Below are 25,743 nucleotides of genomic sequence, written 5' to 3'. Positions count from 1 at the left end.
TATTGATCCCAAGTTCTCTCCATCCTAAAGCCTATCTCCTCTTCAGGTGGAGTAAAGAGCTGGAAGCGCCTCAGATGAACAGATGGCGGCCATATTTCCATCTAAGTGCACTTGGCAGCACGCTGACAGTAATCTATCTTGGTGGGCAGGAGGACACCACACTGTAACCCATGAAAACAACATTTATGGACGGAGCGCTGTACGCACGTTTGCAAACGGGACGTATAGAATAAGAATATGTCCTCCAACATATCCGATGAGAATTTTCCCACCGTTCTTCCCACCCACGCAACTTATGTCACGTTAAGCCACCTATCAATCTATGCAATGTGCACCAAGAGCGAATTCTGCACACAGTAACACATTATCTATCAGATAGATTGGTGTTTAATCAATCACACTCTGTCAGTTAATCACAGGATTCATTCATCTGAGGTATCAGCAGAAACAGATACATGTAACACAGCAAATGAAAACATAGCAGGTGATAACATCCTTTATCAGAAGATTTATTTTGGTAAATTTGCTTAATAACATAATTAGAGGTGATGAAAAGGATTTTTTGCTTTGTGATCACAACTCAAAAGAAACAAAAAAAAAACATTTTCTGAAATTGAAATTCATAAATACATTAACAATACCGCCTGTGACACATCACAGACTACACCACAAAACCAGACAGCTGTGATTTACAGTACTCAAAACCTTGGATGGAAATGCCAAATGATGCACAAAATCAATACTGTCTATTAAGTCAGTTCCATTAAGCAATTCCAGATCAGTTTCTCAAAGCGGATGCTTGGTGAGTGAAACCAGTTGTCCACTGAATTTGATCCTCTCCTTAGGAAACCCTCATTATCTCTGTAAATGTGAAAACAAAATTATACAAACTAGAGCAAGGAGTCTGTTACTACATCAAGATAGCATTTTGTGTGTAATAAAACCATATGAAATGTGAAGCAGATATGGCTTTAATCAGCTCTGCACTCCTAGTAGGGCTAAACAGTTCAACAGATGGCAGACTCTTGCTAATGATAGACATTGGCACAAAATTTGATGAGAGTCATTGCTTGACGAAATTGTCCTATGACACATATTGTGCTCCCAGCAGTAATTGTAATATTTTCACAGGAAAAATCAGCTAATTGTAGCACAGTGATCCATCATGATGCACTGCAAAGCCATTGGCCTAGTCTTATTTGTTGGACTTTAGTGCAATACTGTTCAAAATGATCACTCCATTAATTAAGCCTAATTAAGCTCTAAATAGTGACTCAGCAATCAACCATAAACCAGCTCTTTGTCCAATTCATTACCACCCAGCTAATAATGCTCTACCACTCAGGCTTGCAACTGCCCATTTTAATTCATAATTAACGTACAGAAAAGCCAATTGTACTGTAGAAATGTGTTCCCCGAGAGCTAATAAGCAATGAAACCGCTTTCTGCTTCACCTTTAAAAACAAAACAGAGTCTTTCTCCTCAGTCACATTTAGTAGAGTTGAGTAAGGCTGCAACTGGACTGGTTGGTTAGTCATAACCAAGCTGTTTGGACCAGAGAGAAGTCTCTCCTCCATCTGGACTGAGAACTGCTCTGGGAGCTGTCAGTGTTGATCAGTCCTTCAATAACTCACTATTAAGCATCTGCCGACCCTCAAGGAGAACTGACTAAATCAACTGTAGCACACTCATCTGTGAATCTTCCTGGCTAACTTCATAACCTGTCCCCTCAATACACATACACAGGGAGACATGCACGCACACATGCAAACACACGCGCGCACACACACACACACACACACACACACACACACACACACACACACACACACACACACACAGAGAGAGCAAGAGAGAGAGAGAGGCTAAAAAAGTAAAATGATGTACCAGTTTGGATAATAGCAAACAAAGAAACACTGTAGGAGCAATGAGTGGAATTAATACAAGACAAAAAAAGAGCCACGATTGAACAGGTGGAGATGAATGGGCGATACACTGTGGCTGCTCTTCAGGACAATGCCCAGTAATTAACAAACATTAGGTGGGCACTTAATGTGATGACAGAGAGGCATTATGTCACATAATGGATGGTAGTAGTTGTGTTGGAACGCAAATTTAGCCGTAACTGTCATGGAATTCTTTTGGCGAAGTTGACTATTGATATCCTTAACATTTCCATAAAACCATGATCAGTGATCGGCTCCATCAGCCAATAAAGGGTTCGGCTTACAGTACTACAATGCATTACAGTACAAGGTGCGTTATTACTATCAGTGTGAGAAAATATATGCAAGGCAAGCTGCAAAGGCTAAGTAAGGAGCACAGCCTTTGCTCCATACAGAAGTATGTGTGAGGAGCCTTTGTTAGAATTATGGTTGAGATCAAATATTCATTAGCAGTGCAGTCTTGCATAGTAAGTGCATTTTTTCCTGTAGCACTATTTATTGTAATATGGGATAGAAGTAACAATGTGAAGCGGCTCTCCAAACAGCCCACAGCTGTCTTTAGAGAGCAGAGCGCATTTGGACCGATGTGATCCGCCAAACTGAATTATTGTGACCTTTCCAAAACCTAAATGGACCACCATTCATGCTCAACACCAGGCTGCAGGTCATTGAGAAGCTAATGGAGGTGCAATTTTGAGAGTAAGAATGCCGTCTTATCTGGGTTGCACACTGATGGTGAGAAAATGACAAATGAATGCAACAGACCCATCCAACTGAATGCATGACAAACATGAATAGAAAGACCCATTTGTAGCGAACTTGCTTTGTGGGAAACCACAGAGAAGTGAATACTGCCTCCAGATCTCCGTGCTTTCCAAAGGCTGACTTGTACAAGATATAAGAAAATGTGTTGTTTTTACCGAGGTATCCTGAGATTGAACTTTACCCAGATCTGATGGTTATGTGGAGTCCTTACTGAAGGAACTCATGCATTAAGATGTTATAACTAACTTCTCTAGATGTTGATATGTTAAATATAAGCATCCAAACCAAGCTGCTGCTGTTGTGGAAAAAATAAAACAGTGATTTTCATGTTTTTTCTTGAGCTCAGGGTTTACATACAGAGCAGGTTTCATGACCCTAAGGTCCATGAAAGTCATTCAGAACTTTTTGAAGATACAAGTGAAAAGTAATGCCAGAAGCTGCCATGGGGAATATTATGATGCATGATGTCAAACTTTTTCAATAACAAATCCAATCACTATGACGATCTAGCAAGGTGAAAATAAAGCAACCTCTGCATGTCCTTGGAACATTGTTAAGCAAAGTCAAAAAGTAACAATTCTCTTGTCCAAGGCATATGTGTAAAGCCTCTGATGTGCCCAAAATTAAAAGGGTGAAGATTCATGTGAGGCTTTTATTAACAATGGACTTTGCCAAAAAGCAGTAGGTAAGCTGTGGTGAAATGTTTATAAATGCAAAGGATTAAAATCATTGACAACTGTAAGTAATTATTCCAATTTCCCAGTCAACACTATTCTTCTTCTGAAAAAAAAAAAAAAAAAAAGGATTTATAAGGTCACTGATAGGTGAGTCAACAAAGTGAAAAACATCATTCTTCAAATGTCCACAGGAAACGCTAGCTAGACCGCCTATCAATACTGAAGCACAGGAGGTTTTGTTCTCAGCTTGGCTATCTGTGGACTGTCTTGCATTTAACAGATGTACTCTGCACACTGATAGCCCTTCCACTAATGCATCCTGGGTGGCTGCCCTTGAATCACAGTAGGTTTGTGTCTAAGAATGCTTTTCAGAATTCATGAAGGAGGATGGGAAGGCCATTTGGGCCTCGTCCCACAGATAGGCAGATGCACCACATTGATGTATAGGTTAGTAGCTAACTACAAATAAACCTTATTTTAATCTGAACAGTCTTCATAGCTGCAAAGCAGAGCCAATGATAGCTGATATTATACAGAACATATTGTCTAAACAGTAGGCTTAATTTGCCATTTGATTAAATTATTACATCTTTTCTGATTCCTCTAACTGTAACATCTAGGCTACTGATTGGGCTCATACTGTTATGTCTATCAGACTACAGTTTAGAAATGCTTTATATACCCTTAAATAAGCAGAAAAATCATACAGACTGACTGTGTCAAAGTCACACACACCCATCTTTTTTCTCTTTTTATTCAGTGATAAATAATTTCCTATGATCATAGGCTTTATGTGTAGACATCTGATCAAGGCAAGAGACAAATTAGAGGGCACACATTGCCACCATTAGAAAATAATATCAGAAACAAAAACAATGAGGTAAGAAGTTCTCTTTTTTTATACATTTGTGGTGCTTCTATTTCTGTTACCTATACTGTTGAATGCACAGTGCTTCCTAATACAGAAATCCCGCCTTTTGTGTCTATACATTATTAAACAAAAACAGGTCATGGCACAATACTGAATCAACCGAGACAGGGCACTGCAGAATCTATAGTTAGCAGTATACATCAGACCAAGAGTAAGAAAAGCTGAGCAGGAAACAAAAATACAAAGAACTCTCTAAGACTTAGCGATTGAGCCCGTGACTGCGTCAACACACACCTCTCTGGGGGAGATCTGAGTTTCAGTAGGTTTTATGCTCCCCAAATGTGTATGTGTGTGTAAACCTGTACAGTACAAGCCTATATGGGAGTTACCTGTGTATGTGAGTGTGTATGTGTGTGTGTGTGGCTGTATCTATACAGTACAGGGTAGGATGGTGGCTGTATATATGTGTGTGTGTGTGTGTATGTCTGTGTGTGTGTGTGTGTTTACATTCACGGGCCTCAAGAGCAGCACACTGAGGCACTGCCTCATGTATGGATCTGACCTGCAGTCCCGGTGCCTTTACCGTTATACAAAACAAGACAAAAATGCTCTTGGCTCCCTTATTTCCCCTCCTGCTGGACCAGTTTTAAAGGAGAATACCACTGAATTTCAGCATTCACATATGTTATTCTCACACCTTAGGAAACTTCAGTCTCTATTTGTAAAATTCAATACTGTCTGCTATAGCTAGCAATAAAAGAAGAGATAATCCCGACCCCAAAACTGTAACATCACAGTGATGTACAGCTCTTGGAAATTACTTGAAAAAGGTAAATGTGGCTGTACTTAACTAAACTAAGAGTAATACTATAATATCAAGCTCATTTGAGTTTGTTGAGATATGAGTGTTTATGTTCAGATGAATATTGTGTAAGTTCACAGTCTTCTATTCACTGGCAAAGGACGCACATCAGTGTGACATCACAGATTAGTCTAAACCTCCTTCATTTCATCTTAGCGAGACAGTTGTTTACGTTCACTAACACTTTCCTCGACCTTATAAATAACAATATGCAAGTTCTCAGATTGAGTGGCATTCTCCTTTAAGGTGCCTGACTCCCCTGGTCTGCCGGGGCTCAGAGTGCGAGGTCCGCGCTCAAGGCCCAGTGAGGTCGCTCTCTGCGCCCCTGCATGCATCCCTCGCTCCTCTCCTAGTTACCTGCTCCTGAGTCGGGGCTGGTTGGAGACCAAGAGGCAGCACACCTGCACCCTTCGTCTCCTCCACAGCAGCCTGTGCGCTGGCCCAGACAGCTGGGATCACAGCTGCTCTCCCCAACCCGACACCTGGGGCCTTCCGGGACAGGCAGGAATATACCCTGTTCCAAAGCCAATCTGGCAGAAACCCCCTTACCCTCAAGGGTTCAGTGAACCTCAATTACACTCAAACTATTTCAGTGGAAAGGTTGAGGGTGGGGGGGGGGGGGATGAAAAAAAGAACACAAAATGTACAACAACATAAAAACACACAACTGAAATAGCTAAGAGAAGCCAAAAATAGCAACAGGAGCGGTAGTGACGGCAACGGTTTCTCACTGGGGGATGTGTGGATGTGTGCTGAGGGCGGCGGGGCGGGCGGGCGGTCAGGAGTCAAGTCGAGGAGTGGTTGTAGTGGTCCTCAGTAATGTGCGCCAACATTATGGCCGTGGTTGCCATGACAGCGGCATAATAAGCACGGTTGTTGCTTGGTCTCATAGTGATACCCCTTATCCCCGTTCTTCCTGCCCCGCTCGCTGCCTCTGCACGGCTGCCCGCTGTCCCCCATCGCGCTCCAAAAGTGCAACAACAACAGAAGACCATGTTTTAAATAAACAGTGGCAGGGTGCGTTGACAGCCGCAGCTGCCCTCCCTTACACTCCTCCACCCCATCGTGCCCATATCCCCCTTAGTGTTTTGTTCGTTGATTCATTTCTCGTCTTTTAATGGTTAGGTACTCCGTGGTGCTGCGGTCCCTTGTTGCAGACGGACAGATAATCAGAGACTTCCCTGGGTCAGACTCCCTGGCCAGTTTGTTTGTTTGTTTTTTTTCAGTCGTTGTGTGTTTTTTAAATTCCGTAAATTTTTCAAAGCCTCTTGTGTTAGTCCAGAGGCAGGCGTGGTCGAGTCCTCAGCCCGGGAGGCAAACTTTCCCTGCAAACAGCAGTCCCACTATGGTGAAGAAGATGGAGAGGACGAAGAGCACGTACGAGGAGCCGACCACTGTGTTGTTGGGCAGCTTGTATGGCTGGCCCCCCACCTCGTTGATATAGAAGCCTATGGGGAAGATGAGCGCCGCCATGCAGAACAGGATCACTGGGGAGGGGGGGGGAAGGAGTGAGAGAGAAAATGTTAGTTCACTGTACACACTCAAAGAAGATGACTCCTATGGATATGTATAGCCACACAAGTTCATTTGCTTTGTTATTTTTTTACATCTAAATCCTGAATGCGAACCAAAACTAACTTTGGCCTTTGCTCTCTAGACAAGGTACAGAAAGTTGCCCATGAAGACACAGGAAGCACAGGCCGCTCAAACTGAATTCAATTTTAACAAGTCCATTAGCGATATACAATGGTGCCTTTCAGATGGCTTTGAAGGAGCAATTACACAAACTGGACTCATGGTATGCGTCGTGATCAGACGGTGTGTGTGTGCGTGTGTGTGTGCTGGGAATGTGGAGATGAGAGAGAGAGAGGAAGAGAGACACTCACGAGGAGCACTCATGCTGCGTTCACACTGTGGCCTAAAAAAAAAAAAAGCCGTAGTGATCGGCATCATGGGATGTCAGTCCCATGCGCTGAGATAGAATCTGATCCGTTAAATAGCATTGTGTGACTGTTACAATATTTCATTTCAAAATAGGTTATATTTTGCATAAATGATTAAACATGATCCATAATATAAATTAATAGGAAGCCAAATAAGGACTATGAATAGCCCAGCCGGCCAAAATTTGTCAGTACATCTTTTTCTCCCAGACAGCAAAAAGGCCAGAAGATGAAGGTTCTTGCTTACAATGTCTTCATTGGAAGACGAGACAAGAAGAGCAAGTGCACAAACCTACGTAGGTGCATCCATTTTGCTAGACTTTTCAACATCCGATTTCTCTTCACCACTGCGGATGAAGACAAGAGTTGAAACAACTTTTGCTGCCAAGTTCTGTCTGCCGGTGTAGTAGGTGGCACTTTCTGTAAGCTCTGGCAGAGTTAATGGTTGATCTCCTATTGAAAATAATCAACATTCGGTTTGCCGTCTACCGCATACCGTCACAATGTGAATGCAGCATTAGATGAAGGAACAAGGCACTTGTGATGGTGCTTCAATTTGTGTAAAGATGAAGAGCCGTCCAACAAGGTCATCTGAGTTATTCTTGCTCTGTCCCACTGTGTTTCTGCTACGTGTTTCAAATGCAGGCGTAACTAGTGCGTATAAAAGTGGAATGACGACATGGTCCACAGGCTAAACGGTAATAAAAGAATCCTGTTGATCATGTTCACATTTATCTCTGCTGATAACAGACTTCTTAAACAGAGTTACCAGTGTAAGGAGAACTGAAGAGAGAGCGCTTGGGAGGAAAAGAACAATAAAGTGAGTTGGCTAAATAGATTCAGACGATCCTCGTTGTGAAGGCAATTTCATAATCCACTCAGTCGGGGATCATCGCTTCAGACAAACAGTAAAGCGGTGCAGGCCTGCAACTACTCAGACCGAGGAGACACAGCACATACATATTGACAGCATACACATACTGTATAGTCAGCCAGTATGCACTTGAGCGTCACCATGTATACACAACCTCACATACAAAATCCAAGACACAAAGACAGACCTATACACACACACACACACACTCACACACATACCACAGATGTTTATAGAGCAGCTTGGTACTAAAAATCTAATTTTTGTTTGGTGGTGTCATAGGTCTACAGACTGCTTTACACACAGTAACTTCTATGTTGTCTATTGAGATTGTTGATTGTTAATATGTTGAAATTAATGTTGTGCCTAGAATGTGTTCTTGTGCTGTATCAATTGTAAGCATAGAGGGTGTGCTACAATAGGTAATAAAGTTGGCTATGTAAGGCAAATAATTTATGTTTTAACTAATTTATTAATAAAGCCATTGTATAATTTGTCATTACTAATTACTAATTATTAGATAAATAATTAATAGTAGTAATTATATACATAAGATGCAACATTATTATGTTATTGTTACATAACAACATAATATAGGCCAGGCTTCCCTGCTGTCCGCCCCCTAAATCTCAGCAACTCGGCTATCAGTTTGTGTTGTCAACTTTCCGACAGCACTTGAAGGTAGCATTCCTCGAGAGTCAAACGTTTATGCAGATCTTGTGAGAGAAAGCCTCAGGTAGGGGAACTGATTTCAGCTTTGAGGTCAATAAAGTCAAGCTGATGTTAGATCCAGGACAACAATTACTGCACCAGTGTCCTTGTTGAATCATTCATGTGCGCTCAACTATTTCAGACTTCAACCTGCACTTGAATGCATTAGTTTCAGTAAATGTTTCTCCATAAATCCAAAAGCAAGCCCTCTATATCACTTCTGGCTGATTATAATACTTTTAAATCTTTCTACAAGCTTAAGTCGTGGGAGAGATAGATTATTACCCCAAAATAGGCTATTATTTACCAGCAACAGTGTATTTTGTGTTTATTACATTGGGGCCATGTGCATAGAGGTTGTGTTTGAACCGTGCCAAAGTGAAACACATTTAATTAAGTGATTTTAGTGAGGCTGAAGCCAGAGCGACAGCAGTTCTGGAGGGAGCTCTACCAGCACTATCACTCTAAAACATAGCAGCCTTTATCAGAAATAGACTATGTTCTTTAATAGCTTTAGAAAACCACAAAACATCCCTTTAGTATTTTTTTTCTTGGGAAGAATTATGAATCAAATTTGACTTGCTGGGTTTTTCAGCCGCACTGGTGTGAAAAGAAAAGAATCCACTGGCACTAATGGAAAAAAGTGTCACAAATTGCGGCCAAATGGAGCCCTCAAGACCATAACGCACCCATAGGGATCAATTAGCCTGGTGTGTTGATCACATGCCGAGAATAATTACAGACCGGGCGCTCAAGAATAGAGAGCATGTTGTGATGTACTACTCGGCAGGCGGTATGTCAAGTTTTTCAACAGCCGCAGAGCAAAGTTGAGGTCAGGGGTGAAGTCATTAAGGAGCCCCATCATATGGCTCACTTCAGCGTGTTTGCTTCTGTGTTCGGACAACAAGTCATCGCTAATTAGAATCACCACTCTTTTTCTTCTACTTCCTTTGAAGACATTAATGGAAGCTTCTAGTCCAGCTCCGAGTCCACTAATGTAACGTACTGTTGACTTTCCACCACAACAACAAAGCGCACTGTGAGACTCCTGTGAATAACTGCTCAATAGCTAGGCTAAATTTGAAGTGGAATAGCTAAATCTAATCAAGACTCGCTCCTATTAAAAGAGCACAATCAGAGGTTTTGAGATAAAACCGTCAATTTTAAGGGTTGCTCAGTTGTCTAACACATTTTCTAAACACAGTTAGTTGGAAATCAAAACAGGCTTAGGCATTATTCTAAAAAAAAAAAAACTGGGGCAATGACTAGCTCTCTTTCTCCATACTGAGCTCCACATAGTCCACCAACAATATTCCCACACATGCTGTTCTTCTCCCATGGAAACGTATGTGCTTTAAAGCAGTGTTTCTTCCTGGATTGTTTGTATGTAGTAGCAGTGGTGGGGGTGAGGGAAATTTGTTCATGTACTAGTGATGTGCCCTGTTGTGTGTTGTGTATTGTGTATTGTTTGCTACATGAATTATGAATACTGACTAGCTTGCTATCCTGCAAAATCACTCCAACACAGCATGAGGTATGACTGCCTTTAAAGTTAGGTTGGCTGATATTTGTGCAGCAAAAGAAGCTCTTTTGAATTATTCTGGTTACATCAAGACAGTGTAACTTCATGATAGCACACACAACTTTAGGCGTTTTGTAGCTAGTTTTCTCTCTCACTCTGTCTTGTCAAGTCAACAGAACTGCCTTAGCTATAAGAAAGCCAAGTTTGTAATAGCACAGGAATGAAAGGATAGTAATGGCACTATCACATTTTTTGCCAATCTCCAGTGGCTAGCAATCTGACAGGCAATAACATCTAAAATTCTTAACGTATTAATTAATTAAGTAGCCTAAAATATGAGTGTGACAACCATGCAGTTATTTACACTAATAGACTACCTAATAAACTGTTTAAAAACAGTAAATAGCAGGTATTTATATATGCTAGCAGGTGAACGAGATGAGATTAGTAAATGGCATTTTGACACTGGTATGATCCTTTAAGCCTCTGTGTGAACAGGCTGCAGCACCGCTCACCTGTTTTTTCTGATAGCGGAGAGAGAGAGAGAAAAAGCCTGTCATGTGTGACACGTAAGCTATCACAACAGATCATTCGATTTTATAAAAGTAGAAATTTCCACTGGAGAGACTGTAAGTTGTTCAGCTGCTGAAAGTATGTTCCAAAACAGTCCTTGAATAGCTAATCTGATACATGTTGTGCTGGCTCTTGATAACCCAAACAGGCTAAATGTCTCCAGTCTGCCAGCTAGCAAAGTGAGTGCTGTCTGGCTAACCTGCCTTGCCAGGCAGACATAGCTAATATTTATGTCTGTCCCCTTCCCTGCTCATTGCTCTGGCCATGTGTTTATCCACAGGGGGGGCAGAAACAGCCGTGATAGCAGAAGGATGCTGGGAAAGGTAAGCTAGTGGAGCCAGAACCACCTGGCTCAGCATTCTTCTTGCTAGCTTCACCAATGAGTTAACTGTAGAAGTGTGCTTCATAGGCCACCGTTTCAACATGTAACACGTAACAACATGTAACACCTGAACTGATGACGTATGTGTCTTGTTCACCCGCTGCTGGTCAAACTACAGTGGCTTAGCTGATGAGATCATTACTAATTAATAGTAATTACTGTAGTTATTGTGCACACTCTAATAATGCTGTAATCTTAAATTTTTCTCCTTACTTTTCATTGATACATTTTACTTAACATTTTCTGGTGTGTACGTTTATATACCCATTTGCTATATTCTTGTTTATATACTATATTTCCATTTTTATTCTGTTTTTCTTTGCTGTATCCTATTACTGTTTGCAACAACCCAATTTCCCCACGGGGATCACTAAAGTCATCTTATCTTAAATCAACAATGTGGCTTGGTTGTGTGTATGCTGATCTGCACTGGCGAAGGTGTACTGTGCCTGGCCTGGGGTAGAGTGCAAGGGACTGCAGAGGGACTGGTGTGTGTAGTATACAGGGGACAGAGGTGAGCCTGTGCTGGTCATACAAAGCTGCCCATTCAGGTGCCTGTGGCCCGGGGCCAGTTACGAACCCTGGTACAGACTGCCCACCTTCTCCCAGCCTTCATCACCTGTTTGCCCCGAGTGAACCACCCGTCTCCTGGCGACCATCACCGACCTCTCTGTATTCTTCCTCTCTCTCTCTCTTTCCATTTCTGTCTTTATATTGGCATCCATCTCGCACTTACTAACGCTTTCAGCTCTTGACCTCTGCGAACATGATTATTCACTCAGCTCTCCTTCCTTGCCCGTCGTCTTCTTAAAGCCCCACTCTTGTTTCCTCACTCAACCTCTCACCCTCTCCCCCGCACAGCCGATTATTATGAGCCACTGCACATCAGCCGAGAGAGGTGCAGTGTTCAGCATCGCAGCTAGAGTTCAGCAGCGTCAGGGAAAAAAAGTCCTGGCTTTGCCCCTTTCCTCTCTCTTTACTGTGCCTCTCCTCCACCAGAAACAAGGCTCTCAGGTTACAAGTGGACCCCAGGAAGACCAGCAGTCTCTGAGGCGTCAGCTAATGGGGATCCTAAACAGAATAAAGTGATGCTTTTCTACCTCTTCCCCCTCTCTCACTCTTTTTTCTCTCAAGCTTGTTTTTTTCTCTTAAGCCTCTTTACTTGTTGCCATTCTGCATGTCAATCTGTATCTTGTTACCTGCAGTAAAACAGTTACTAATAATATACCAAATGTCTAATATGGCCAACAGAACCATAACAAGGGACAAGGGTGACAATTGCTCCCTGTTGCCATGGCAACTTCCTTACTTGCCTTGAGTGTGATCGTTAAACAATGACTCAACGCCTTCCAATTTAGCTTGTGACACAGATTTGTGCTTAACGGACAGACAGTTTTTAGAGTGCCTGGAATTCTGTAATGGGGTGATTCACCGGGTATTTGCAAGTGATTAGCAAGAGTTACAAAACCTAATTGTGAATCCGCATTTGGCCCGACTTGCAAAGCTTGACAAAAGCACTGGGTGCTTGTTCAAAACTATGGGCTAGCCTTCCTCTACAGAACAAAGCTGTCACATTGTTATGAAAAAAGCAGCTCCGCCTTTCAAACAGCCGTACAGTGTATCATGGCTTCATAGGCTACACCACTACTCCATCTAGCCTACTCCATCTGTGTGTGTGTGCTAGAGGCTGTCTATTCCCTTAACTAACCAACCAATCAAACTACAGCCTCCCACACAGCCTTACGAAACCAGCCCGGCCACAGTGCATGAGATGGATGCTGAGTTATTATTGAGAGGTGGAAGTACGTCTGTACAGAATTCCTGTTTGAAAAAGAGGGGGGATGTTCAAGGCAAAGAGGGAGAGAAACACTGTGGCACATGCCACCCACTCGGGCGCCACAGGAGCTGCATTACTCAATCAATAAGCTTCAGGGAGCAAGAGGAGCCGTCAACCATGCAAAAGATGCTCACAAATGTGCATACGCAAGCAAACACACACACGCCCACACGCAGGATCTCACGTCACTCTCAGAAACACAATCACACACAGACACACTGCGCATAGCCTCAAATCTTTTTTAACGCGCAAAGGCACACACAGAGAGGCACACACACCCGTATCTAAATTAGCAGCACCCATGAAATGTTGTGCATAACTGGGCTAAAACCAATATCTTCACACATCACCCCCTCTCACCTCCCACTTCTTCTCCTCTACTCATTATTTCCTCCCCTCAAGAGATTGGGTACAACTGCTTGAAATGAACATACCACTGTGGCAAAAGGTGTCTTTAAGGAGATTGTCATGACAGATAGAGCGAAAGAGCAAAGAAAGTGAGCAAGCTATAGGGGAATGTGTAGATGGTATATCTAGTAACAAAAAACAACTAAATATTTCAATTTAGTGTGGATTTCAGTGGCCTGGCTGGTACTGATCACTTACTGCCAGTAAAGGCGATCCAGCGGGCATATTTGGTGGCTTCGCGGCGCCAGTGCGATGCCACCAGCAGTCCGCAGGTGACGGTGAGGGAGATGATGCCCATGATGATGAAGAAAAGTGTGGTGACCCACTCTGGGGGCAGCCGTGGCGGGATACAGGTCCGGTCTCGTCCGTGGATGGTCTGGCACTGCCGGACAAGACCAACCGTTAGGGCGCCTACACAGCGAGAGAGAGAGAGAGAGAAATGTTATAATATATCTGTAAATGTGCACATAAAATAGCATATTTGGGGTTAGGAGTTAAATAATAACAGATGAGACATTAATGCAACACCGCTAATAACAAGCACATACACAATACACTCCAGAGTACCAATAAATGCACACCACATACATTCATTCTAAAATGGGCCAAAACTATAAATTCTAGAAGCAGTATTAGCAGTATGTCACCTGCAAAATTTTCTTTCATTTTGGCCCATAAAATACACAGACTCTCTCAGCTGCAGCAGTGCTATCTACACAGTACATCTATGCCCCAGCAGGCATAACAACAAACTGTGGAAAGGCAACCAAAGAGCCCTGAATCCTAAGTATACTTCCAACACAGAGGCCCACATGTGACACAGACAAGCACTTGATCCCACACCCAGGAACAGCAGCCTTAACAGACTACATCTTTGAGAGTGAAAGTGGGCCTAAGGGTTGGAAAAAGAGGGAGAAAGCGAGTGAGGGAGAAAAACTATAAAAGAGCAAGAAGGACCGAGGGCCTGAGACTGAGGAGAAACAGTGAAGAGGCAAGGAGTTTGTGCCTCAATCACTCACAAGGCCTGGGGAGGGAAGGACTCAAGCGTAGCAGCTCAGCTGACACCAAAGCAATGAAGTAAAGGGGAGAGGTGGAGAGGGGGGAATGGAGAAAGACAGAGAGAGGCTCCTTTAATCTGTCACCGATTCAGTGCCTGCGAGGAGCTGTGGAGCGCCTTTCTCCTTCCTAGTGGGCCCAATTATGTCAGTGGCTGACGTTTCTGCTCGCTCTCTCACACGCGAGCGAGAGAGAGAGAGAGAGAGAGAGAGAGAGAGAGAGAGAGAGAGAGAGAGAGAGAGAGAGAGAGAGAGAGAGAGAGAGAGATAGTGTGTGAGAGAGAGAGAGTGACAGAGAGCGAGAGAGAGAGAGACTAAATTCTTCCTGCCAATAACTGAATCAATCCCATACAGGTGTAACACCTGGTTGTATCCCTGAATAATGATAATTAGGAAAGACAGCCTGTGATAAATAGTAATAACATAACAGAAATCTGCACCTGCTTCTGTGGCTCAATATCTCTGAGAAAAAAAAAAGCAAAAAAACACAAGCATTCCTCTTGGATCCTCCAAACCCCACTACCACCACCGCCACCTCACATCTTTGAAATCCCCTCCCTCTGTGTTTTGCTTATGAAGTGGAGAGTTTTGGCTTGGATCTTGACCGCAGTAAGCGTGCACATCTGCTATCGTGAAACATGGTGGGGTTTGACATTCTACCGTAACTATCCATCACTGATCAGACGGGGAGAAGAATGGATTTATGCCACAGATTGAGTCATGGGCGGAGATGTGCCAGAGCCGGAGCGTGAAGGCCAGCGCTCAGAGTAGAAACATGCTCTAGTGGTAGAGCCACTCTGGAGGGACGCCATTCAATTAGTGCATGTCTTCATAGGAGACTTTCTACCTGAGTAAGCAGAACAGTGTCGCATCATTCAGGCCTTTGCTGATCACAGGTCTCGGGCAATTAAAGGTGGAGTACGCCGAACAGACTGTAGGGGACGAGAGGTCTCCGATTGAAAAATTAGTGGGGACGTCAATGTGAGGTGTTTCGGTAATGCGTACTTGCATGATGAATAATGGTCTTTTTGGGCGGCAGGTGAGAGCTGTCCTACAACTCCCCGCTTCTCTGTTAAACTTGCCATGTGTGGGCAAACCATGAGACACACTTTTACTGTAGAAAACAAACCATAAGTGCTGTACAACAGCTGGAATTAGGATAGCTAGACATGTCAGACAGCCTACTTGATACCCCCCCCCCCCCCACTTGCACAACAGATACACTTAAGTAAAACAGGCTTTAAATCTGCATTACAATGGGTTATGAAAGTTGAAAATGAGTTTCCATACACATTTACATCTATGTGAATGTACCAAGAAAATGTACTGCATATGGCCAACTTAGTTCTAAATTGAGGCTTTAATGTCACAAATATGTCTTCAGAGGAAAACAAAGCGTGAAGAAATCAATTTCTCTACATGTCTGAGCCATATACTGAAACATTTAATGACTGAGCCAATAGTAAACACTCATTTCATTGACCACAAAAGAAACCATTCATTGACAAGGCAAGCCCGTGTGGGCGAGAACATAAAAGTTGAAACACTGGCTTAGCGGGTGGGTGGACATGTACATGAGACAAGCACGCAAGCAGGAGTTTTACAAGGTTGAGCCTGTTACTCGCTCTGTCTGGCACCCCACTCTTGACATTTTTACTCCCCCGCTGTAACCTACGTACATGTAAGTAATGCACATATGATTCTGCTACCAACCCATTTAGTTCCAATGTGGACGAAGTGGCCTAGAAACTAGAATCCTAATCGAGGGACAGACCCTGTGAGAAGACGTGCACTTGTTGCCCTGGGGGCAGGGTGGGCCTCCTCTGTCCCACAGCCAAACAGTCCTGCAGCCTGTCCAGAGGAAATCCTGTCCCCTTTATAACACCCAGTGAAAACACAGCATTTACAATAACAACCAAACACTAACTCAACCCTTCCCAAACCACACAAACAATGCCAGTGGCTCAAAAGGAATGCCTTGGCAGTCTACAAAAGCCGAGAAAAGATAAGTCACATCTAGAACCGCAAAACTGAAGTCTTTGTATCCACAGTCCTGTGTGGGCTTCCTAGATAAAGGCTTACCTTCTAGACCCAACACACTGGAATGCCGTCCTTGGTGTCTGCTCATGTTTTATTAAGGACAAGGCATAACTGAACGGATGTTCTTTATCTTAAATTGTATTGCTTAATCTTCTGCCTTATTGCTATGGCAGTTCAATTCTCTCTGTACAGACGTCTTATCCAATAACAGTAGAAAAGAAAAATGGAGGTCATGGCTCGCCCGACTAAAATGGCACCTGAATGGCTCACTCAATAGCCTATTTCTGAAGTCTGCCACATATTCCTGAGTAACCTTGAACACATTTGAGGACGGGAAGTGAGGGAGGTAAAGAAAGCCGGGACCGGTGCTGGGAACAGGAGAACATTAGGCAAGGTTTGATAGCTGCGGTTAATGGCACTGTTTTATGACCATTTCCCCTGGATCCTCCAGCCTCCCGCTGCTTCACTAGCTCTCAGTGGAATTCCTGCCTTACAACAGGCAGGCACGCCATGGTACACAGTCTGGTCAAGACACAGGTAAACAACTGAGTGTGCACACACAGACAAACACACACTTTAAACAAATGCGGACGTACAGTGCTGTGCAAAAGTCTTAGGCACCCTAGATTTTTTATATACAATTTGTCTTAGATGTGTATTTGTTTTCTGCATTAGTGTGTCAGTAGGCTGCTCTTTTTAGTATTTTTTTTATATTTAGAAACTTTTCATTTCATTATTTTTGAAAGCATCTTCACTTTATATTTTTTTTTACATGTGCCTAAGACTTTTGCACAGTAAGTGGGCACAGTGGGAGATACTCCAACTGACGTAAACTAAGTAATTATCAGTCTTGTTATCTTGCAAATGACACACACACACACACACAAACTTCGGCTGGCTCTGCAACGCTACACATGCAGTTGAATTAACTGAGGGCAGAAAATGAAAAGTATGAGCAATGGAGCGATGCCTCATTTCCACCCTATTGCAGACTGTTGGGTAAGGGGTGGGGGTGGGGAGGTGGCAGGACCCGCTGCTGTGATGGGGGAGGTGGGGGGGTTCATCTTGAGCAAGATGTCAGAGCTAGATAAGCCTGCTAAAAAGAGGAACCACCAAAGCACATTATGCTTAATGCGTTTCAGTTTACAGATGCAAATTGCTCTGACTGTTCCTCTGTCTCTCACACATGGAAACAATAGACCAATTCTCCATCTTGTGCCCCTGTTCACTTCAGCGTTCCCTTCATGTCCTATTACCCCGCTGTCCTCTCTGTACCCCGCCACGATCAAAATACTCCTCTCACCCTGTCTCAGTCTAAATGAGAGGAAATGAGGGCCGTGTCTGCTCATCTTCGGCATGGTGATGCTGTCATTAGCAGAGCATAGGGGGTGCTGCTGTTTGTGAGCGCTGGAGGGATGAGTCAAACAGGCCTCTGAACTGTGGTGGGCGGCAAACAGGCAAGCAAAAGCAGCCAACAGCCACTGCTTCTGCTGCTAGAGGCTTTTACAGCACCCACTTACATTGAAGGGGCACAGCTTTATACTTTCCAAACTTGCACAGACATCGGTAGACAAGCCCAAATAGAACGAGGTACAATCTCAAACATCAGAAAACATCCTTCAGTGACTTGCATAACAAACACTAGCATCTTCAAAGATAGACCCAGGGAGGGAAACAATCCAATAAACGGATTCAACATTTCTTTAAAAAAAAAACTCACTCCACTTTCCATGGCAAAAATAACATAAGACATAAGTTTGGCCACAATTTTGAGGTCATAAAGTGTGTTAAAGGGAAACCCACCCTATAGCAGAATTGGCATTCTATTTTTAGATAGTTAAATTAATACATATCCCAAAGTTTCTCTTGTAAAGGAGATATCAGGCTGTCTCAAGACACTTCCAAAGTTAAAAAACCACAAACCTAAACTCTAATCTCAGATGCCATCAAACCACATTCTGGAGCTACACTACTGACAAAGCATAGTGCAGCTGACTTTGTAGAGTCATAGAAAATGTGTTTGAGGTTTTACTGCCAAATGCTACCAGTGCTGAAGTGCTTATATTCCTAGAAATTAAACCCGTTTACTGTCAGTGTTCACAATCAGCTCCCAGTTTATAGGCAATAGATGAGCTCCAGAAAGTGTTGAGGAATTATGTCACAGATTGGGGTCTTAGCTGCCTTGTTTCTAAGTTTGGGAGAAATTTGTACAGAAATATGGATAAATGGTACCCGAGATAATAAGAATAGCATATGTGACTTCTGTTTCAGGTTATATTTTTGCAGGTTAACATTGTGCAGCGAACCAGTAATATACTTTTCAACAGCTGAGCACATCTTCATCTTTGTGTCCAAACCAGAATCGGGTGTCAATCAAGAACTTGCATTGGAATATGTTGATCTTCATTAGGTTAATTAGGTAATAGTGACATATGGTTAAAAAACGGGAATGCCTGATAGGAACATCCATTAGAAGAGACTGACCTCTGAAAGAAGCTAAGCTACCATTCTATAAGTTCACTAAAATTGGCAATGTTTCCTGGTAACAACTTTGTCCATTAAGGCCGCTTTCACAGCTGCTTTGTTTGGTACAATTGAATACAATCCTGTAGGGTTTATTGCTTTTGTTTAGTTCTTACAGGGAGGCAGGAACAGCCCAATTGAATTAGGGTGTGAGTCAAAGAAGAGCTCCCCGGTCACAGGCTGCTTCCAACTGAACACTGAAGTGGTTTATATGATGTGAGAATGCAACTAGGTTACAGATGAGAAAACAGCCAGGGAATCATGCATTTAATGAAGACGATTGGTCGATTTTTGTTGACATACCTTCCAAAATATTTTGAAGACCACAACTTGCTGTTGCTTGTTGGCCAAGCAACAACATAAAACACTAAGCAAGTTGCATACAAAAGCACATGCATAATCAATCACTGTCAGTGAGCTGGTCAACCGTAAGAATAGCATGTCTTTGGATGTTTTACTTTGTGAAGTGGAAATGACAAGATTATATCTTTTTATGTTTTCATGTTCATTTTAGAATTCAAAACAAGAAAACAGATAGGAAAACAGATGTCCGACCTGCACGACAGGAAAAGGGCACACTTTGGAGCTTTGTTCCCTCTGCCATATCAGCTCTCAACAAGCTCCCCGTTAAGCACAATATATGCAACTGTATGTATGAATTTATGTATGTATGTCATGGGGTGTGAATTGTATGTGGGGGATGTTGCTTTGTGTTTACCTCTGTGTATTGTACAGACTGTGACAACAAATTTCATCTTGAAGGACAATAAAGATAAAAGAAACTATCTACCCATCTATCGACCACATTACATTGAACATTTTGTTCATCTGGTATGGCTCGTTTGTAATTGGCAATGGTAAATGTAACTGAGCCAATGAAGAAAATGCAACAAATGGCTAGCTATTAACTCAAATCTGGCTCCTGCTTGGTTAAAGGAACCTTTAACACCTAGTCCTATTGCAGCAACTCAACTTGCCTCTACAGCAAAACCATCTCCATACACATTATCCGCCCCACTCTTGAGTCTATAATCTAATGTCTTAGTGCCGTCTTATCATACTGTTCAAGCAACAAGAATACTTGTCTACAATGCAATTCCACAAGCTATTTCCAGTTGTGGTTTGCACTTAAGATCTACTGTTAAATGGCACAGCTTTGTTCACAACAAAACATCTTGTCTTTAAGCAAAGCCTGTATTAACCAATAATTCCTGTTGCAACCAGAACTGTACATTTTTCCACCTAGTGCTCACTACTGGCTTTGCCATTCACACAGCAAAAATCATTTCAGGGAGACAATTGTTGCACACGTAAACACAGATGAATAGGTAAGAGAAAGAGAGAGCAAATAATTGCTTTTCCATCGTGATAACATACAAACTTTCAGTGCTGTGGTGGCCTTGTTTGCAGTCTTCTCTTTTCTGACCTGTCACGACTATCACCTTCTGTTCCTCTATAATAGCACTCTTCCATTTTCCCCTCATTCAACAACCTGCTCCATACGATAAAACGCGACACTGTGTTGGAAATCTAAGTGCAAACCTCAGTTTTTCCTTCTTCAACAGAGAATGATAATTGTTCTGTTGTCTGTCTGTGTTGCTGTGTCAAAATCCAACTGATGCCGTTCACAAGGAAAAGGTTAACTGACTTATGCCTTTACCGCAGCTGAGAAGCACATCAGTAAAGAAGGGGAGGCTAAACACTGAGATGTCAAGGACACTTGTCTAATATTGATTTGGGGATCGGTCACCTTCAGTGTTAGACATACGATCTGATATCACTGATGCAGAAATTAAAGGTTTTCCCAGAAACGTCCGCTCCCATGTAAAGACAGCATATGTGGAAGACTGTCATCATCACCGGCCTTTGATACAGCAGCATGCTGAAAAGGCGGTCTGTACCTGGATGCAATTTTGCATTTTTAAAGTGTGTGTGTGCATGCATACAAAGAGTGTTTTGGGGACTAGGTCATTCGGGCTCAACAGAATGACATCCACTGTGATGACACGAGTATCTGCAGGAGGGCAGTTGTCAGTGGGGCTGCCGGGAGAGTCACGGTTTCTCCCTGACACTGCAGCAACAATGGCTTTGTGTTGAAGCCCAGGCAGGAAATCAACTTAGCCGTTATTGCCTGGGGATGTCACACTGAAGTGAGGACAATGTCAGGGCTCCACATTCTGCCTTTTGTGTTGAATGACAGTACTCCTACTTCTATTTGAACATGCCTCAAGTATTCAATATCCAGAGGAGTTTGGACTCGCCCATAGTTCCCACACCTTTTACATGTTAAATGTTGACTTAAAGATTTATTCTATTTCCAATATCCGTGTTGGCAATTACAAGAAATAGCAATCATTGTTGAATGATTTCCTGCACAAGCTTAACATTTTGTTAACATATTCCTGGTTTGATCAGCTGACAAAAAAGCCTAGATCAAATCTCTTGACCAAAACCACTCGGAGGCAGAAGCCACACATGAAAGCTTTTGTGTGCAGTCGGCTTTCATCACTGTTAACTGCCCTGGGGAACATGTCTGTTTCTCCACACTCTGAGTACAAAGACACCACGCTGAGTTCCCTACAAGCACAGGTTGTCAAGCACTAACCTCCGTTCAGAATGTCTTCTTATATCACAACAGCAAGGCTGGGAATCAGGAGGTCAGCTGATTAGAGACACAACTTTATGGGGAGTCTTGTATCAAGTGCTCTGCCTTCGAAATGACCTCTCACAATTACCCACAATACACTGGTCTGTGGAATGTCTGTGAGGTTAGGTTACTGATTGGCAATGCCAACCATAGGCCTGGAGAGAAAGCAGACTCAGATTCCATCTAGTCAAATTTGAACAACCCCATGAGAACAAGAGGAGATCATCACTTAAACGTATTTGACCTTAATTTGATGACAAAATATGTATGTAAAGAATATGAACATACTGTATGTATATTACTGTCAATGTTCTGACACAAACAACTGATAATACAGTTGACATTTTGGGTACAAATGATGCTGAATTTCTGTGTATGACAGCAAATGAGATATGGTGAAAAAAAAATCACAACTGCATTTTTCTTCAAATTGAATAACTAATCTAATCTTGAGGACTGTTCTAAGACTACTTTGCTACTCATGCCAAGACAAAGTAACCTACTATCCTAGCTGAAAATTTACAATTGCCTTTTTAACCAAAGAATGTTAAAGAATACAAGCCAACACCTCTCATAAAACCAAAATGAGTTTAGTATTGTAAATCCCAAAACAGTGGCTGGTACATTCTCAAGGTGATAAGAAAAAAAAGAGTGCGTGGAGGATGGGGATGTGTCAAAAATGTGAGTGGTCTGTCACCTACAGGTCTCATAAAACATCCAAGAAAAGACCCACCGCAATCATCAAAGAGAGCTGTGGAAGCTGGAGAGGGGAAGCGAGAGGTGAGAGATGGAGGTTGGTAGCTATAGAACACCACTCTTAAACAAGGACAACACCAGCAAAAATGAATGGTGTTTAAGAATTGGTGTTTGTTTGTTTTTTGGGTTTTTTTTTCACAATAAATTGTAAAACGGGCAGAACTTTAACTTTCTGTAAGTGGCAATGCAGAACTGAGGGTATTAGCAAGATGTTACCCTGTTGTTTTGGCTGTAACAGGCTAATTTAAGGTGTGAACTGAGCCATAAAGTCAGGCAACTAATCTCAAACAGCATACCATGGCTAGAGACCTAACAAGCAAGAACATTACTTACTCTCCAAAACAGTCAAGTGGACTGTATAGCGGACCATGCCCCCATTTCATTTGCATCCTATTATTACATTTGTCCAGAATGCCTATTCTGTGGAGCTAATACAGTCTGGCTGTGCATTGGTGGATGAACCCTCCCTGACCCAGTTACTAAGCTGTCATCCTGCAGAGGGAACAAAGAGGAGCAGCTGTCTATCAATAGCATAGATGTGTTTTGAGGAGTGACGCGAAAAAAACATGGGAACAACAGTGCGTACTTCTGTGCAAAGCAGTAGGGAAGCCACATACAGCACCTGCTCCAGTGGCTACAGTTTCTCCCTGGTGCCTAATTTGACTGACCCCGGATCACAGGGTGACGAGTTCAGTTCAAATATGTTAAATTATTACCATGACAGATCTGCAATGCAAGATCACCATTACCTTAACTGAAAACAGTCATCACTCGGGAAAAAAAACACAGGTTGGCTTAAAGCTGCAGAGATCCATACGACTGAGCAAAAATTAAAAAATATCAATTATAAGATTTGGCCTTGGTATATCGATCTGGAGATAAATTAGAAAAGTAGTAGCGGGCAACCAAAGCGAATGCTGTAGTGGACAAAAGATGTTGCAGCAGATGAAACCCTCTGAACAATAGGATAAACCTTTGTTATGTAGATTATCTGAAAGCGTATGGCAAATGTTGCTGGGATGTAGGGACAGTGGCAAGAAATGCTGCAAAACAAAAAGGCTGATAAACAAAAGAAATTGGCAGTGGTAGATATGGCCTGATAAATTACCTGCTGATTCACCCGTGTTGATCCAATCTGGGTTTGCAATGCTGGCTATTGCAAAGATATCTGCTGCCAGGAACAGGCATCCTGAAATTATCGTTAGTTTATCCATATCGCCAGCTGAAGTTTTGGGTGTTTAGTGGTGAATGACGTGAAACTGTGGCGTGGTGGTCCAAATGTGACCCCAAACCATAAAAAGGTGGAACAGACAGAGGCTGGTTATCAGTCTACCTCGCCCCCTTCAGAGGGAGCCTGCTGTTGTGGCTCTGCCGTGCATTTTGTCCACACATTGCAGCAATAGGTCTTTCGCGTCGATAGCAGAGAAGCCTTCAGCTACAAAAGGCTTAAAGACGGCGTACAAAGCATCACATCTCAATTGCCAGTTGTTTCCCCCAGATTCTTCCTCTGATAAAGCAATAGCTCACTCAACGCCAGGGCCCAGGACTCCAGCCGCTCGTGTTGTCGTTTGGGTCCGTTTAGCAGCAGCAGCATTGGGTAACTGCGGCTAGCAGATAGCTTGCTAGCTATTTCCCAAATTCGGACTCAGTACGCCGAGCCGCGGCCCAGAGGCTGCTCGACGCCCGAGACCCCAATTGCGTTAGCATTTCAAGAACAATGTCACACAACGGAGGAGCAAAATAACCAAACAAGTTCCCTCGCTTCACGGTATCCTTGTTTTCGGCGAAGGTCTAACGTTACCCGTCAGGAAAACGAGAACCCATCCTCCCCCTCTTGCTTATTCATGCCCCCTTCTCCGCTGGAATAGCATCTGTACGAAGTCCGTTAGCCAACAAGCTCTTCTTGGGACCGCGGCGAGGAGACCAAAGCAGGTATTTCAATCAAAGTGCGGTGTTACAGGACCCATTCTGGACGGTAAATGATGCGTTATTGTTGTGCTTTCCCCCGTATGCCCACCGTTAGCTCAGCCCCTCTTTCTTCCAAATGACATCAGGCGAACACCCCCACGCAGAGCGTTCCACACATACACACACATACATACATACACACACACACACACACACACACACACGCACAGCAGCTCTCGGTGTGTTCGCGTTCAGGGGGCATTCGTTTTCTTCTCGCGATATTATGCAAACGTTAAGAAGGGGGTCGAGTCGCCCTGGCAGAGTTTGTGGATTGAGGGTCAGTGATGTAGTGGCAGATGGAAAATGTAGGAAAACTAGTACCTCCAGTCGGTGATTATCATAAGACAAACAACCCATTTAAACAAAATTCATTTCAATTTCAGAATAGCATTAATTTATGATTTTTATTCCTTAAAATATAAAATTATGGAATGGGGAGGAATTGTAACTGCAAGAGAGTCACTGTAACTACATAAGGGCCACAAATTTGAGTTCCGACATTAATCTCAGAATTCTGAATTTAAAGTCAGAATTCTGAGAATAGAATTCTGAGAATGAAGTCAGAATTCTGACTTTAGACTCAGAATTCTGACTTTATTCTCAGAACTCAAATATTTTTTTCACATAAGCCATATATGTGGCCCTAATCCTTTTCGGCACTGTAACTGTATTCAAAAGTATTGTAACTGAAAGAAATTGATTCGTAAGTGTGCACATATGTGACATTGGTGTTTACATAAGCATGGAAATGAGTTATCTCTGTAGCCATGTCCCGCCTATGGCCATGAACATAATCGAAAGTGGCACCTCAACTGACAATTGGGCACAATTTGCACAGCCAGCATCTCAAAGAATTGAGGGTGTAAAGGCTGTGGGAATGTGGGGAGACTGTTGAAATCGTGGCGAGTAATAGGTGAGTGCCAAATCTTGGTGTGTTTGCACAGTTTTAGGGCAGTTTTGCATTTCTTCTCTTGGTGCAGTGTCAAGTTCCATAAGGATTACAATTTGCAATGGCGTGTGCAATTTCCATGATTATGCAAACACCGCATACGTGAAGATAGGCTACACTTGCGAATCGTGTTCTTACAATACTTTTGAATACAGTTACAGTTACTCTCTTTCAGTTCAGTCATGATTACTGTTTTGCAGTTACATTTCTCCTGAGTATGGTTACAATACTTTAGAGTAAAGTTTAGCTCCATACCAAATAACAAATCATCACATAACATCAGTTTGATACTAGCCTACTATAATATATGCCACCTAAAGTTTATGTCAAACTAAAAAGGTGTGTACACTCTATCCCACAAATAAAAAGCTGGGTAAACTGAGCTCTCACAGCATTTCTTTTGAGGATGCACATCTATACTGTCATATACTGTA

The 25,743-nt window shown here is 42.7% G+C and overlaps 1 protein-coding gene across 1 annotated transcript; it reads right to left on the bottom strand.

Annotated features, from left to right (window-relative positions):
- Nucleotides 1–3,950: 3,950 nt before the first annotated feature.
- Nucleotides 3,951–24,183, bottom strand: mosmoa (modulator of smoothened a). Its single transcript, XM_071910460.2, has 3 exons — nucleotides 23,501–24,183; nucleotides 13,570–13,782; nucleotides 3,951–6,608 (listed from the first exon to the last, which is right to left on the bottom strand). The coding sequence occupies exons 1-3, from the start codon at nucleotides 23,604–23,606 to the stop codon at nucleotides 6,424–6,426; spliced, it is 504 nt and encodes a 167-aa protein (XP_071766561.1). The 5' UTR covers nucleotides 23,607–24,183; the 3' UTR covers nucleotides 3,951–6,423.
- Nucleotides 24,184–25,743: the final 1,560 nt, after the last annotated feature.

The sequence above is a fragment of the Centroberyx gerrardi genome, chromosome 7 (genome assembly GCF_048128805.1).
Source record: "Centroberyx gerrardi isolate f3 chromosome 7, fCenGer3.hap1.cur.20231027, whole genome shotgun sequence".
In the NCBI taxonomy this organism is placed as follows: Eukaryota; Metazoa; Chordata; class Actinopteri; order Beryciformes; family Berycidae; genus Centroberyx; species Centroberyx gerrardi.
Note: the sequence above shows the minus strand (reverse complement) of the source record. Positions and strands in the feature narration are given on the sequence as shown.

Excerpts from the sequence above, each read along its gene's own strand:
- mosmoa (XM_071910460.2), bottom strand. The coding sequence starts at position 23,606 with ATGGATAAACTAACGATAATTTCAGGATGCCTGTTCCTGGCAGCAGAT. Across the intron at positions 13,783-23,500 it reads CAACACGGGTGAATCAGCAG|GCGCCCTAACGGTTGGTCTT; the intron begins GTAATTTATCAG and ends CTCGCTGTGTAG. Across the intron at positions 6,609-13,569 it reads CTGGATCGCCTTTACTGGCA|TGATCCTGTTCTGCATGGCG; the intron begins GTAAGTGATCAG and ends CCCCCTCCCCAG.